At 43.5% G+C, this 15,283-nt stretch overlaps 2 protein-coding genes across 6 annotated transcripts in view; both read left to right on the top strand.

Annotated features, from left to right (window-relative positions):
* Positions 1-507: 507 nt before the first annotated feature.
* On the top strand, positions 508-7,354 carry nup62l (nucleoporin 62 like). 2 transcript variants are annotated; one of them, XM_012831762.3, is made up of 13 exons: positions 508-625; positions 1,458-2,007; positions 2,257-2,624; positions 2,867-2,965; positions 3,385-3,501; positions 3,888-3,995; positions 4,327-4,447; positions 4,799-4,943; positions 5,182-5,231; positions 5,557-5,691; positions 6,339-6,450; positions 6,911-6,977; positions 7,116-7,354. In XM_012831762.3, exons 2-13 carry the CDS (start codon positions 1,466-1,468, stop codon positions 7,205-7,207), a joined length of 1,956 nt encoding a protein of 651 aa, XP_012687216.2. In that variant the 5' UTR covers positions 508-625; positions 1,458-1,465; the 3' UTR covers positions 7,208-7,354. The 2 variants fall into 2 exon arrangements, with proteins under 2 accessions (XP_012687216.2, XP_031413731.1); XM_031557871.2 differs by lacking the exon at positions 508-625 and adding an exon at positions 771-1,271.
* Positions 7,355-8,851: 1,497 nt separating this feature from the next.
* Positions 8,852-15,283, top strand: part of atrx (ATRX chromatin remodeler) — a 52,793-nt gene continuing 46,361 nt past the window's right edge. For 2 of the 4 annotated variants that reach the window (XM_031557867.2, XM_031557866.2), the window contains exons 1-9: positions 8,852-9,047; positions 10,394-10,494; positions 11,100-11,149; positions 11,807-11,856; positions 12,180-12,307; positions 12,488-12,604; positions 12,837-12,946; positions 13,053-13,120; positions 13,229-15,282. In XM_031557867.2, the coding sequence (XP_031413727.1) occupies positions 9,028-9,047; positions 10,394-10,494; positions 11,100-11,149; positions 11,807-11,856; positions 12,180-12,307; positions 12,488-12,604; positions 12,837-12,946; positions 13,053-13,120; positions 13,229-15,282 (2,698 nt within the window). In that variant the 5' untranslated portion in view covers positions 8,852-9,027. The remainder of the gene's footprint in view (positions 9,048-10,393; positions 10,495-11,099; positions 11,150-11,806; positions 11,857-12,179; positions 12,308-12,487; positions 12,605-12,836; positions 12,947-13,052; positions 13,121-13,228; position 15,283) is intronic. The other 2 variants (XM_031557868.2, XM_031557869.2) reach the window with 2 other exon arrangements.

Below are 15,283 nucleotides of genomic sequence, written 5' to 3'. Positions count from 1 at the left end.
GGAATACCTGACAGGCAAAAGACAAGTATGCCTGGTAAGAAAAGACTTACCACTTTATCCACATGTTTCTTTCTTCCACAGCAAGATGAAAATGAGGAATGCAGGTTGCATTCCAGGTGGTGGGTCAAATGGGTCAACTTACCTACAACATGGCTCATCTTAACCATAGACATGTATATAGGCTATGTCTGGGATCTTAACCCACTCTCCCCTGTGGCTTTCTCAGCTACAAATAATTAGCTTGTGGAAACAGTCTGACTCATAACTTTAATGAAAATGTCACAAGAGACGGTGTACATTTACTCTGGTACTCTGAGTATCACAAAATATGAGAAAAGAAAACATAAGAAAATAATATTTTTATTGACGTGCATACATCCTTTCCAGTTATCCACTGATGACAGGCTGTCCACATACAAATATTTCCAACTGTTACTTTATAATTCGTAAAAGTAATATGTATCTGGGAATGGGAAAGGATAACATTTTTGAACAGGCATCTTTCTAAAGCAGCGTATTGAGGTCTTCCCTGGTTAGCAGTCGCTGAAGTGATGATTTCATTGCCGCGCTCTTAAGGCTGTATTTGATTGAGGAATGGAAGCACTTTTTTGCCCTCTTTGAAAAGGTAAATATCTTGAAAAATACTATAGTTGTCTTGTTTTGAAGACATGTGTGTCAGTTTATCATCTTGGTAGCGTAAAGAATTGTTGATTTGAAAGAATAAATGTGATGGCTAATGTTAGTTATCCACAGAGCTGTGTACAACGCATGTTTAGCATAGCTTGACATAAGTAGGCTAGCAAGACATGTTACAATAGTTAGCCGATGTACCTTTCTAATGGGCTACATTGGCTAGATTTTATAAATTAATGACACTTAGGGTTATGTTTTGACTGATTGGTTTAATTGGTCAAGTACTCGTCTCAAGCAAAACAATGATGCTAACCTTAGGTAGATTAGCGCTCAAACCGATAGCTTTTAGTGACTACTAGGCAGTGCTATGCTATCCTGACTTTGTTGATGTCAGCTAACCTCCGAGGTATGTGTAAGCTATATTACGTTAACAGCAAAGAACAGCAAACTTGTGTTTGAATGCTGTTCTGTCATTTGATCAGGAATTCACTCCAACTGTAACATTTGCGAAGTTACAGTGGGCTATCCTTATCCTGTCAGAGACGCTGCTTCGCAGCAAGTTTGATATTAGTCTGATGACAGATTTCGCCCTAGAGATTGACATATGGATGGTCTTCCCCTAGTTTTTGCATGGTGATGTCAGTAATGTTACTTTGCTAGCTAGCATACTACGTTTCTACATCATTGTCATATTTGAGTGATGAGCCATGGTGTTCAATTTGAAAGACGCAGCGCACGTTTTGACTCGTCGTTTCTGAAGGGCGAAGCTATTGTGACACCACAGCTCTACTCTATCATGTGTAAACCCAGTCTCTTATCCTCAGACTCCAAAATGGCCTTTAACTTCGGGGGCGGAGGCGGATTCAGTTTTGGGACCCCGAAGACCACCGCTCCGGCTCCGCTTGCCACTGGCTTTGGGCTCCAGGCTAGTGCCCCAGCAGGCGGGGGATTCACGTTCGGGACTCCCCAGCCCCAAGCTCAAGTTCAAGCCCAGGTCCAGGCCCAAGCTCAGGCTCAGGCTCAAGCTCAGGCCCAGGCCCAGGCCCAGGCCCAGGCCCAGGCGCAGGCTCAACACCAAGCTCAGGCCCAAGCCCACGCTCAACACCAAGCTCAGGCCCAAGCCCATGCTCAGCACCAAGCTCAGGCTCAGGCCCATGCCCAAGCTCAAGCTCAGGCCCAAGCTCAAGCTCAAGCTCAGGCTCAGGCTCAGGCCCAGGCCCAGAACACTGCACCTCAACTCACCAGCCTCCTCACACAGCCCACTCCAGGGAATGGCGGTATGACAACCACAGGGGGTTTTTCCTTTGGCACCCCCGCACAGAGCAGCACTACTGGAGGAGGATTTTCATTCGGGGGTGGTGCAGGTCTTCTTGGGTGCGTGTCAGTATTTCGGTGTTCATTTGTAAATGCACTAGTGTATCAGTAAAAGATAACATTGTTAGTTGTGTTGTAGACGCAACAATACTGCAATACTTCCATGTCAACTACACTACTACTACTACTACTACTACTACTACTACTATCAAACATTACTTACTTGTTTTATCATATAGGGACAACATTGTAGTGTTGTATATTTGGTTGTGGCCTTGATGCATGTGTATGTGCCAATTCCCCTCTTAGCACTTCTACTCCAAAACTTGGCCTTAGTATGCCTGCGGCATCCCAGGCGGCCCCCACCGGTGGGACCCTGGGTGGGACCCTGGGTGGGCTGGTGGCATCCACAGGTGGGTCCGGCTTCTCCTTCGGAGGGCTCTCCACCCAAACCACAGCCCCTGCTCAGCCCCAGCCCCAAGCCCAGGCCATGGGCATGGCCATGGGCATGGGCACGGGCATGGCCACGGGGATGGCCACGGGGATGGGGATGGGGATGGGCATGGGCATGGCCCAGCAGCCGCCTGGGGGGTTCAGCTTTGGCGCACCCAAGATTCAGGCTACCACGGCTGCTCCAGTTCAGGCCCCTCCCTCTCTGTCGCTGGGTGGAACCACAGGTAGGTCTGCTTTTAGATGCTCCATTTATTGGGATGATTGTCTACAGAAGTGTAAAGTGTGCATGTTCATGATGATCACGGACTTAAGAATGGTTGTTATCCTAATGTATGTTTTAAATTCTACTTTGTTTTATTTTGTATAATACACTTTTAAGACCCCTTCACCTGAAGCCTCATCCCTGAACTCTACCCCTGTGTCTGTCTGTCTGTCTGTCTGTCTGTCTGTCTGTCTGTCTGTCTAGTCGGTCTCACTCTCGGTGGTGCCGCACCAGTTGCCACAGTTGCAGCAGCAGCAGCCACAACCCAAGGAGGAGGATTCTCCTTTGGGATGAAACCTGCAGGTATTCATTGGACTCAATTATAATTCAGTCTTACTAATGATTGTTGGGCAGAGAGATTGATAAATAGTTACCTTCACAGCATATAATCAGTGTAAATATGACATTGTGGAGCCATACTGTACAATATTGATCCCTAAGGAAAATAAACTAATTTGATCCGTCTTAAGATTTGAATTGTGTTTAAATACATTATTATCATCATATGTTTGTAATGTCTGATTAAGTATTTGGTAATTAAAGTAATACGCTTAAAGTCCATGCTTGTTCAGTAATAATGGGTAATGCAGCATAACCAATGTTAAATTGTAAGGTTGTTGCTAAGTTTCATGTGATTCTTGTGGTTTGTTCATGGTGGATAGTGCATGTTTGTTTAAGACAAATAATGCATGTGTTTTAATGATTATACTGTCCCATTGCAGCTACTCCGGCTCCTGCTATGACTGCCATAACTGCTGCTGTTGCAGCTAGCCAGGCCGCCCCCGGACCCTCCCTGTTTGCCACCCCCATCACATCCACTCCTGCCACAGGTTTTTCATGTGAGCTCCATAGTCTTATTACTACTATCATTAGCACTGTTATTACACCGCCACCAACAATAATACTTTAAAGTATGAAACGAGATCAAGTAATTGGTTCAGTGGAGAGTCATTGAAGGAAGTTTGTGAAGAACTAAGATGGGTTATTTCAGTTTAAGTTTTTGTATAAATTCCTTGTTCATGTTGTACCTGTATCACATTACCGTTCCAATAATGGATATTTTTAATTTGATGTAGCCATGAAGTAGTTTATGTCTCCCGTTACCCTAGGGCCTAAGTGTTGTCTTTTCACGATGTTGAGTAAGGAGATTACTCAAGTCTCATGAAAATGATGTGTAGTGAGGCGTCAGATCCGTTTCTAACATAACCCTCTTTTCTGTTCCCAGTGGCAGGTATGACAACAGCTGCAGCCCCTGTGACCTCTACTGTAGCCAGCTTGGGCACGGGACTGAGCCTCAAACTGGGCACTGCTGCCGCCACCGCTGCCACCACAGGTGCCCAACAGATCCCTACCCACTATGGTCACTAACCTGCACTACTGTGGGCCATGAATGAGCCATGCCCACAATCAGTAATCTCATTGCAGATTCTGATTAAGGTTAAACACTGGGAGGTTTGAATTATGATAAATAGTGGTCTCAAAGGGCCTCCTTGGTGTTTATGTACAAAAAAAGTTATTTTACAAAATGTAGGTCAAATTGTGCCGGACTACATTCCTGTGTCGCATAGGAACCATTTTAGTGTGTGTATGTTTGGGTAACGTTATTTGTGTGTGTGTGTGTGTGTGTTTGGGTTACGATATTTATGTGTGTGCTCATCCCTCAGCCGCTGCCACCACCACAGCAGCCGCCTCAAGCTTCGCCCTCGGCCCGAAGCCGGCAACCTCCGCAGCTCTTGTTGGCATGGTGGCCGCTGCTCCTCTGACTACAGTTGCAGCTCCAGTGAGGTATTGCTCAGAAATCTTTTCTTGTCTCTTCTTTTTTTTCTTCTTTTTGTCTTGTCCTGTGTTCTCTTTCCTCTTCCATTCAATTGCCTAAATGTTTCCCCTTTTAGACTGAGCTGCCAATTTCCATGAATTTCTGCTTTTAGAATGTTTCACATTGAATTTGTGTTCCTCTAATCTGATACTAGTTACTAGAGTTAAGTAACCAAAATATTTGGACTTTAAAAATCTGGTGTGTTGAAAAATAAGTATTCTACAAGGTTTTTCTAGATGACTTCTGCAGACAGTCATGAGTGCAGACGCTGGCTAATTCTCTATAAATAGTTTGGTAATGAGTGATCATCCTGTGTTCAGCACGGCCCCTGTGATGACATACGCACAGCTGGAGGGCCTGATCAATAAGTGGAGCTCCGAGCTGGAGGACCAGGAGCGGCACTTTCTCCAGCAGGCCACGCAGGTCAACGCCTGGGACCGGATGCTGGTGGAGAACGGAGAGAGGGTGTGTGGAATATGTTGAAATGTTGAAATAGATTCTAGGTGCTTTAAAAAAGAGTTGGTGTGGTGAATTTATTTTTGTCAAAACTAGGTGGACTGTATTTGACCTCTTTTACGGCTGACAGCAAGAACCATAACTTGTATGAGAATTGATTCCTGAAATACATTTTGTACACAGGACAGTTTTTCTTTGATACATTCCTCATTAATTCCATCCTTGAACTCTCTTTGTTCTATGATAGATCACAACTCTGCACAAAGACATGGAGAAGGTGAAACTGGATCAGAGAAGGTGTGTTTCTCTCTTAAATTGTGTCTGAATGCTTTCTGCCAAATTAATCATTTGAAGTAGACAACTGCAACCTACAAAGAATGTGTGGAATAGGTTTAGCTAAAAAAGCATGCCCATAGATGGCCATCAAGGACTTAACTATTAGGTCAAATATAGGTCTGCTGTGGGCCCCCAAAAACGATGGGAATTTCAGGTATTCACAAAAACATCGTAACATGAGGTTGTTAGCATGACATGGCATTCCATAACACATTGATTGATATAATTAGGGTGTCTATGGTGCTTGTTGCCAGGCAATAATTCTCACTGTAACTTTTCTTCACAGGCTCGACCAGGAGCTCGATTTCATCCTCTCCCAGCAGAAGGAGCTGGAGGACCTTTTGGGTCCAATGGAGGAGTCTGTGAAGGAACAGAGCGGAACCATTTACATGCAGAACGCGGATGAGGAAAGAGAGCGAACGTAGGTGTACCCCTTTATGTACAACAAGTGTTTGTTCAAGTTCAGCAAACTGCTCCTTTACCATATGGATAGCCTTTTTTGGAAAAGTTTTTTTGGGCAGCTATGTATTTTTTGGATATCTTGCCTGGTCACTAGGACAATACACCTATTTGTCAACATTGCCTAAAACAGAAACAACTAGCCTCAAGATGGAAGGCTCTTGTAAACACACTGGTCATGGCTTAATGAATTATTTACATTTAGATACATTTAGTCATTTAGCAGACGCTTTTATCCAAAGCGACTTACAATGTATACACATTTTACATTTACACTGATGGCACACTGCACATCAGGAGCAATTAGGGATTCAGTATCTTGCTCAAGGATGCTTCGACAGGGAATCGAACTAGCAACCTTTTGATAACTAAACGACTTCTCTACCTCCTGTACCACTGTCGCCCCATATTTGTCATATGACGCAATTCTATTGTTTATATGCAATGGCCACCAATTAAGTAATTGCTGAGTTTTCCTCTCTAACACTGATCATTTTGATCAGGAAGAAACTGCTGCCCTCAGCTGTGGTACAGCTGCAGTACAGAATATAATACTCTACTAGATTAGCTTTGGTATTGACTTCACTGAGACGGTGTTTCTCCTCACAGATACAAACTGGCTGAGAATGTGGACGCCCAGCTCAAGAGGATGTCCCAAGACCTGAAGGAAATCATCGAGCATCTCAACACCTCCAGTGGACCTGGGGAAAGCACCGACCCTGTGAGTACATGACTGACTTGACAAACAGTTTGCGTCATCTGTTGGAGGGGACCATCTTAGGCAAAACTGTTTCAGTAAATCGTGAATCACCTTGTTGCCTTGTTGTTGTCTCCTTTTAGTTAAAGCGGGTATGTATAATATGTTTTGTAAACTAGCTGCTGTTGGGTGTTTTTCAAGTGTTTTAAGTACTTGAAGTACTTAACTGATAATCTAAATTTAGAAAAGGTAACTAAAGGCTATGTTGCAGCAGCTAAGTGCAAAGACTGCCTTTTAACGGCTTTCTGTGGTGCAACGTGAATTTCAACAGTGTGATTAATATACAATGACACTGCCTATACACACAAGTATCGTTAAGCAGACGAACTTCTTAGAGTGATGAATGAGAAGTCAGGGTAGGAGGGAGGGAGGGATGGACTGTAATTGGGTAATTTGCTCATCTTGACCTTCTTCTCTGTCTCAGCTTCAGCAGATTTGCAAGATCCTGAATGCACACATGGACTCACTGCAGTGGGTAGAGCAAAACTCAGGTTGGTACTGCCGTTGTTTCTTTTCGCTCTCGAGAGACTTCAATCCCCTCCCATTATATTGAGCTTTTCTCTGGAATCTTGTAGTTTTTCCCAAACTGATAAACAGTCGTCAACATTTCCTGTTTGATTTTCTTACAGTCCTGCTACAGAGACGAGTGGAGGAGGTATCAAAGTTGTGTGAAAGTCGAAGCAAAGAGCAAGAGAAAAGTTTTCGTCTAAATTTCCAGTGATTTTTTTTTTTTTTTTTTTTTTGTTGTTTTTTTCTTTTATAATGCTCGCTGTTAAAATGGGATTTGTTTTGTTCCTCCTTTTTCCTGTTACGGAAAAAATGCTTTTGCCTGTATTAATTATGTTATAATAAAAGATTAACTTTTTAAGCACTTGCATTCCTGAGTTTATTTTGGCAGTTTTTTCAGGAAACAAAAGAAGGCAGCTCTAGAGATGTTTTTAATGCGTTAATCAAAGGTTGTGAACAATGGAGATGCCAAGGTCTTCACCAGGGTTATATGGTTCCATTTTATAGGGCAGAGTGGAACTAAATGACAAGACCATGTTGTTAATAGTTTAGGGCAAGTACCATACCCTCAGTTTTGTTTCTCTTTAGGAGCAATAACTTATTAGTTATTCAATCCTTTATGTCTGAATTTTTTTGTGGGATGAGTACGAGTAGGTTTCATCTGCCCAGCCATGAGCTATGATGTGTTTCCTCAAATAACCTAAAAATACAAAAGAGCAGGGGTTCTCTCTTTATAACTACAGAATGAATTGTTCACGTGCATAAACTGAAGATGATAAGGCAAGTGTGACCTATTCCATCCCTGAGCATTTCTGAGCATAATGTGGCACAGTTGTTATAGCCTCTCTGGTAGGACATGTTGATCAGTGGTGCCAGAGGCTGCAGACACCTTAAAGCAAAGGTGAAACTGATCTATATTTAGGTGTGCTAAAAACCAGAGTTGTGCATTCAGATATTCCAGAATTCTCTGTTGAACAACAAGAAACACAGAGTCACACTAACTAATGGCCAGGTCAGAGGAGGCCATTATTTTTGAGTGGAGAAAAAACAATAAAAAGTTGTAGCTTTTTGTCTGTAGTTTTCATGCTCTGCTTCTAATGGCCCTCTTAACATGGTTGCTTAGTTCAAATTTGATGTGCTTGTTATGTTCCTTGTATGTGTAAACTTACTTACCAGACATTGGAATGTAATGTTCAAGGCTGAAGCTTTCTTTGCTCAAAGTAGTAAACATATAGCCATGTATAGGTGGAGCACCAGTTACACTTTACACACACACACACACACACACACTCTCAGTTAATTACGTAAATGTCACTCTATTTGGCCTGTTTGTTTCACACCCACCTTTCAGTAGGCTTATTTACAGTTTGAGAATGTGTTTACTGTAACCCTTTTTACACCTATGCAACTTTACCATCCTATTTTATCGGGCTGAAGGGGCTACAAACACATATCTATGTTTTCATGCACTGGTTATCTTGGATGCTTTGAGCTGGTATATGGCCATATCATTTGAGACATTGTAATCGGGAGTAGTGAATAAAGTAGTGAATTCAGATGCCCATAAACACAGACACACCCAGTAGACATGGAATAAGAAAGAGACGGCTTTATATCCCGTGCTCTGAACTCTTGGAAGTATCCTGGCACTGAAGAGAAGGCCGGGAATAAAATAAACATAAAATTGACCAACTAGGTTGAGCCGTCAAAGCGGCGATTTATGCACCAATACCTTTCAGAAAGTAACGATCCTTTAGATTTTTCTACACCTATGAGAGGTAAATGAATTTCTTGACCATTCAGAAAGCAAGAAGTTCTCTGAGAACTAACCAATGGGATAGCACGGGTGATTTGAGCAGGATGCGCCATTTTAGTGCGTCTCTAGCCATCCGGTAAGATGGCGCCATTGCTTTGTCTTCTGTGAGACGATTCAATATTTAGTCTTTTTCCGAATAAAGACTTGTTTTTGGAATTTGGGATTTTTTACATTTGAAGGAACTCGTTTGATACCCCTTGATTTGAGACGTACAAGAAATGACTACGGACATCATCAGGTATGTGTCCAACTAAAGATTTTTGACGTTGGTTTGCTTAGCTAGCTAACTAGCTAGTTAGCATGGCGCCTTGCTTTTCTTTAACGTTAATGAAGGCAGAGCTAGTAAGCTAAGCTAAGCTAACGAAGCTACCGGTTTCAGACACTGCCGGCGTCTTTCCTCTGTTGCAGCCACTGTCTATGCTTGCAGCAAGCGTGATATTAGTGTGGTTATCCTTTGATAAAATTGTCATGCATTACCAACGCCAGGTATACATACAGAAGGCACTGTACTTCCTTGGATTGTTGATTTTAATAAACGCCCTGGGATCGTTGCGTATGAAGAGTATAACTGCTTGCACTGTACTGTCTAGTTGCTTATTTTTGCTGGAGGGGGAGGCAGATGCATGCATAGCGATGCATGCCTGTGTGTGGATGCATGTATGCACAAAGACTAATTATTAAGGTGAAGTTGGTCTCCCTCTCCTGTATGTACAGCTCCCAACCTAATATTTAGCTCATACATATTTTCTGATCGGGAAAGTTGCCTTTTGTCTCATTAACATCCGTGTTGGCTAGCTACATTAACAAAGATGTTAACAGTTAGCTAGGTGGCTCGCTAACATAAACAAAGACCAGCCATTGTTATGTTACGGTAATGTAGAGAATAGAAAGTAATCATTTTCACGAGTCCCTCTTTTCTTTATTTGCTAGACACGAAACGCCAATTTCCGTTGCATGCCGATCATCTTTCTCCTCGGGTGTTTTGATAGGCTAGATATCAGCTAATGGAAGATGAGTGCGGTGATTACCTAGTGATGACGCAGAATGTCCATAAACACGAGGGCAGAACAAGGCCCGCGCGAACTGCTTGTGTTTGACTGGTTACGTCTCCCCCCCCCCCCCCCCATCCAGTTCCTGTGTACGCCTTGCTTATGTTCTATGAGATTATTCATGACTCGCGGAAAATATGACCCACGAATCAAAATTACCATTTGAAGATCAGAATGAACAAAAGCTACGATGGAAGAATAGGCAATGTTTTCCTTGGGCTACTTAGCTAACGTTAATAACGTGATGCATAATTTGATAACAACATTACAGCTTTTCCTTTTGCTGCTGTAATCCTATTAATGCCTATTATAACATACATAGCGGCAATTTTAGAAGTAATGTTAATTTATTTAATGATGCATTACTGAAGAAATGGGCGTAACCCTTTCGGTATAACCTACATGGCCAGACACTGAATGAGCTTAATCCATGTCATATAGAGACCAAATGTTGTACTTGTCTATCTTTAGTACACGTCGACCATCGTGGTCACTTTTGACATGGCCATAATGCATGCGTTTAACTCTTGAACAGTATCCCTGCTAGTTCCGGCAAGCTGAATACATTGGTGACAAAACTCCATGAGTACATGAGTTATTCTGCAGAAGAGGATATTAATGAGCCCCAAACTTCTGGTGAGTGTCTTAGGGTTTGGTGTACTGGGGATTCTTACTGTTTACTGGTGTCTGCCTGCTTCTTTCAGCGGGCAGTAGTGTGTAGGCTATACCATAAAGGCACCCGGGAGAAATGTAGGCGTAAATCAACGCAGAGCTTGACTCTCTTCGGTTGGTTTCAGTGACATAAAACTGTAGTTATGGTGAACATGTGCACACCTAGTATTTGTCTTTGGAATATGGGGTTGTTGTGTTTGGTTTTATGACTGGCTGATGCATTTTCCTCATAGTGTTGTGGCCATCCTGTCTCTAGCTTGTGAGTTTTTTGACTTGCACTTTGCAGACGTAGAATTAACTGACACTCATTGAGATAGATTTTTAAATCCTTCCCTTCATGACTCTCTCCATTATTTGGTTCCATTCCTGAAAACCTGGTAGTATATTTGTCCTTAACTTTGTGAGCATCAATGCCTTTGTGAATGTCAACATTGATGTATTGTCTGCATCCTGCTCAGAATTTATACTGTCAAATGAGGCAATTACAGATGCTAACAGGAGTGGTTTGGATGGAAATTGTTCTGTTATTTCAGTGCCTGATTCAGTGAACATCTTTTTGTGTTTTATAGGTAAAATGGCCTCTACTGAATCAAACACAACTGACCAAATCATGGAAGAGGTATGATGGAATTGTTTTGTAACACTAGTATCTGAAATGAAAACTAGGCACGTGTTTATTTACAAGATAACGTTTGTTTAGTTTGATTACATCTGTATGCAATTTGGGGGTTTTATTGTCTTTCTCAGAGAAGTAGCCTAACCCAGTGAGATTGCATAGAATGCAGATGCACCAATAATGGTACTTCTTCATATTCCAAATGCTTTTTCATTCATGGAGCCATTTAAGCAGTTTCAGCATCACACAATTTGGTTAGGTCAGCCTTTTTGCCAGACTTTCTGTTTGAATCCATACAATTTAGTTTGGGTGTAAACTGCAGCAAAGATTCCTTAATGTCAGATATAAACCTAATTGGTTGTACTCACTCTTATTGGATACAAAGTGTGTCATGCTTCATGTCTTTGTGCCATTAAGCTTGTGACCTTGAGGAAGGTCCCGCAGACCTATTTTAGACTGTAGTGGTTCTGCCCTATAAAATGGAACCATATTAACCCCTGGTGTGCCAGAAAGACAAGCCGAAAAAGGCCTGATGAAATTCTGTGTTAGAGTGTAGTGTTTTCTGTCCTGTAAAATGGAGCTGTGTTAACCCTTGATATACCAGAGACATTCAAACTCCTGTGGGTTTTTGCAATTCATCTGCTTTGTGTTTTTATGCAGCCTGGGAGCTCCACAGAAACAGCAAAGGCCTCCTCTTCAAGATCTAAGAGGTGAGAGGGGTGTCTTTTCCCTGAATATTTGCATTGCCATTGAATAATATTTCAAAATTAAAATGTTTAGACATACCATAGTTGTGAGTTTTTGAAGGAACAGACATAAATGTTACCCAGTATTCTTTGGTATGCTGTTCAACTACACTATTGTTCTATGTATCAGGGACTTGAATCGTTGTTTGAAGTAGGTTTTTTTTTTTACAACTAAAGCTCCATATCACCCCTTTAAGCTCATGATGAGTTCTCTTTTATTTTCTCTCTGGGTGCGTCATGTAACTGTAGTTCACCGACTAAACTCATTGTCGTATATTAAATGTCAGGAAACCCACTACTGTGACCAAGCACACTGGCCTAGATCAGTCAGACGAATCTGAGCAGAGTGATCAGGAGGATTGCTCCATAGACAATCCTGCTGACAGCAACACGGAAGTGACCAGTTTGCCTAAAGGTACTGCTCTTTTTCTTTAATTACTATTTGTATAGAAAGAAAACAAACCATGGAGGTGCATTAAAATAAATGTCTTGAATTCACGGTACTGACCATTTGATATCTGGAGTGGCCTGTATGGTTTTTGAAAATGAGATGCAGAGAAATTTTCACAAGTGCTCCCCCCCCCCCCATCCTCAGGTACTATAGTGGTCAACCCTGAGCCTGTGGATGAAGAATCTAAAGATGACTTCACAGGCCCAGAGTTCAGAAGCAGGAGGAGCAGAGGAGACCCCCAAAGGAAACGTATGGAAAATGGTCCGTCTAAATAAATTTGGCACACAGTATTTCGGGTGGACATAGAGAAACAGGATTAGTAGTAGTAGTATTGTTGTTGTTGTATTTTTAGTAAGTAGTCACGTCTCCGGTAGAGACTTGGTCCTGTTTGATCACACCCTGTGTTTTCCCTCTATCTTGTCTTCGAAATCAGTAAGTTATGTTAGTGTCTTTTCTTGGCTCTTTACTTAGCATGTTTTTTTTTGCTTTTCAGATATTTCACTTCTTGAAAGAGTGAATTGCACAGCTTGCGGTCAGCAAGTTAATCATTTTCAGAGGGATTCTATCTTGGTGCATCCCATTTTAAAAGTCCTTATCTGCAAGGTAAGTTGATGCAGTGTAGAAGAATACTCTGCTTAGTTTTGTATTTATATTTATATATATATACTTTTATATTTATATTCATGCTTTAACATTTTTTTTTTCTCAGTCATGTTACAAGTACTACATGAGTGATGATATCAGCAAAGATGCCGATGATATGGATGAGCAGTGCAGGTAAGAAAATTATACTTTCTTGGACATGAATCTGCACTCCAGTCTACAATTTGAGTTCACCTGTTCCCTATAAAGCCATTAATCAGTGTATTGTCCTTTTTTCTTCAGGTGGTGTGCTGAAGGAGGAAACCTAATCTGTTGTGACTACTGCAGTAATGCCTTCTGTAAAAAGTGTATTTTACGCAACCTCGGCAGGAAAGAGCTGTCCGGGATCATGGACGAAAGCAGCAAGTGGTACTGTTACGTTTGCAGCCCTGAACCACTGGTCGACTTGGCCACTGGGTGTAGTAAGGTCATGCAAAACCTTGAGCGGTTGTGGTGTCGGGAACACAAGCCAAAGACCAATAAATCCGACCGCAAGAAGGACAAAGCTGCCTTCAACGGGAAGGAGCACCACTCGGAGGGCTCTGGAACCTTAACGTTCTCTCCCAAGTTGCTTCAGATCCCAAAAGAACTGGTGAAAAAGACAAAAAAGCTCATAGAGACGACAACAGGCCTGAACAACACGTTTGTGCAGTTCATTCAGCAGGCCTCTAAAGACAAGGGGACCAAGCCTATGTTGCGGTACCGCCACCTCAAAGCGTTTAAGTCGGTGCTGGCTGACCTGAAAATGGCCCACGCCACCCTGGAACATGCCTTGGAGGCCGAGTTCAGAGAACTGGAGCTTCAGAACGGAGCGGAGGCTGCAGTGGATCATGGGCCAGTTGAACACAGAGTGGTCACGCAGACCGAGCCGACTGGGCAGAATGAGCAGACTGACCAGATCGAGCCGACTGGGCACACCGAGCAGGCCGAGCAGGCCAAGGTAGATGAGGACCAGAGTAACAATGCCATAGATGGGTCTGACTGTGAGGATAATGCAGATTATATGGACATAGACGCTGTGGAGATGAAAGACAGTCCCATTCGTTCGCCCACTAAGCAGCTCTTTAACGAGAGTGAGGTCAGGGAGGAGGAGGATGAGGATGAGGAAGAAGAAGAAGAAGAGGAGGACAATGTCAAACCCGATGGAGAATGTGGTGTACAGGAAGATGGGAACTTGCTGGTCGAAGATTCGTCAGAGATTGACAGGGAGATCCTGTCAGCTACCCCCTCTATCCCCGATGAACTTTTCCAGATGGTTGAAAGTCTCGCGGACTCCACCAAGCTTGCTGCTGCTGATGAGGCCAGAGAGGCCAAAGTTGCAGAATTGTCACCTGAAGAGGCCCAACCCACAGAGGCCAAAGAGGCAGACGAAAAGCCCTCTGGGGCTCAAAAAAGGATAGCTACACTGGGCAAAAAAAAGCTGGTGGTGAAGCTGACGCCCATGCCTCTCAGAATCAGCTTGAAGGCAGCAGTAGAGCCGACCAAGGAGGATGGGGATGGATCTGTCACTCCGGAAGATGGCCTCAAGAGCCGGCGATCTCCCAGAGTAAAGACGACGCCCCTTCGCAAACCCTCTGAGAGAAAGAGTAAAAGCAACGGCAAGCAGGACACAGACAAGAAAACCAAGGCCAAGGTCAAGACCACAACGACCTCCGGTGACCAGGAGGAGGTGGCAGCGGCCAAGGTGTCGTCCACCCAAGGGGACTCTGACTCAGATGAAGTCCCTTTAGTCCTTCGTCAGAGGGCACTGCTGGAGGCCAGCTCGGGAGACGAGGTTGCGTCTTCTGGAAAGAAGGCTAAAGACGAGAGTCTCAGCAAGCCTGCAGTGCGGCCCTCTGAGAGGAGGTCGACCAAACGCAAGCTTACCCCGAAGGCCACCTCGTCCGACTCCGACCAAGAAGCGGGAGCCAAGAAGAGCGCGGCCAAGAGCGTGGCCAAGAGCGTGAGCAAGAAGAAGAAGAACGCTAGCTCAGACTCTGAAAATGATGACTCCGATGTGGAGAAGGAAATCAAGGGTCTGAGCAAGCTTGGCACCGTAAAGAAAGGACGTGGTAAGGTGAAACAGGAAAGCAAAGAGACCCTTGAGAAAGTTGCCAAAACAAAGAAAAGGTCCTTTGAACGCACACGCAGGACCAAGAGAGGCAAGGTCAGCGCCAGCCGATCACCCTCATCCAGCGACCATGAGGAGGAGGAGGAGCAGGCAGAGGACTCTGGTGAGGACAGCGACGACAAGCAAAAGATGCGGCCCATTATGGACTCGGTGATGGCCGGAATAGACAGTTTCCAGCAGTCGTCAGG

This window comes from Clupea harengus, chromosome 20, assembly GCF_900700415.2.
Source record: "Clupea harengus chromosome 20, Ch_v2.0.2, whole genome shotgun sequence".
Taxonomy (NCBI): Eukaryota; Metazoa; Chordata; class Actinopteri; order Clupeiformes; family Clupeidae; genus Clupea; species Clupea harengus.
The sequence above is the reverse complement of the archived record's forward strand: the minus strand, read 5'-3'. Positions and strand labels throughout refer to the sequence as shown.

What these genes read in the sequence shown, in the direction of transcription:
- nup62l (XM_012831762.3), top strand. Translation starts at nt 1,466, where the DNA reads ATGGCCTTTAACTTCGGGGGCGGAGGCGGATTCAGTTTTGGGACCCCG. An exon ending in GTCGCTGGGTGGAACCACAG is followed by an intron (nt 2,625 to 2,866) that starts GTAGGTCTGCTT and finishes CTGTCTGTCTAG; the next exon opens with TCGGTCTCACTCTCGGTGGT. An exon ending in CGCCACCGCTGCCACCACAG is followed by an intron (nt 3,996 to 4,326) that starts GTGCCCAACAGA and finishes CTCATCCCTCAG; the next exon opens with CCGCTGCCACCACCACAGCA.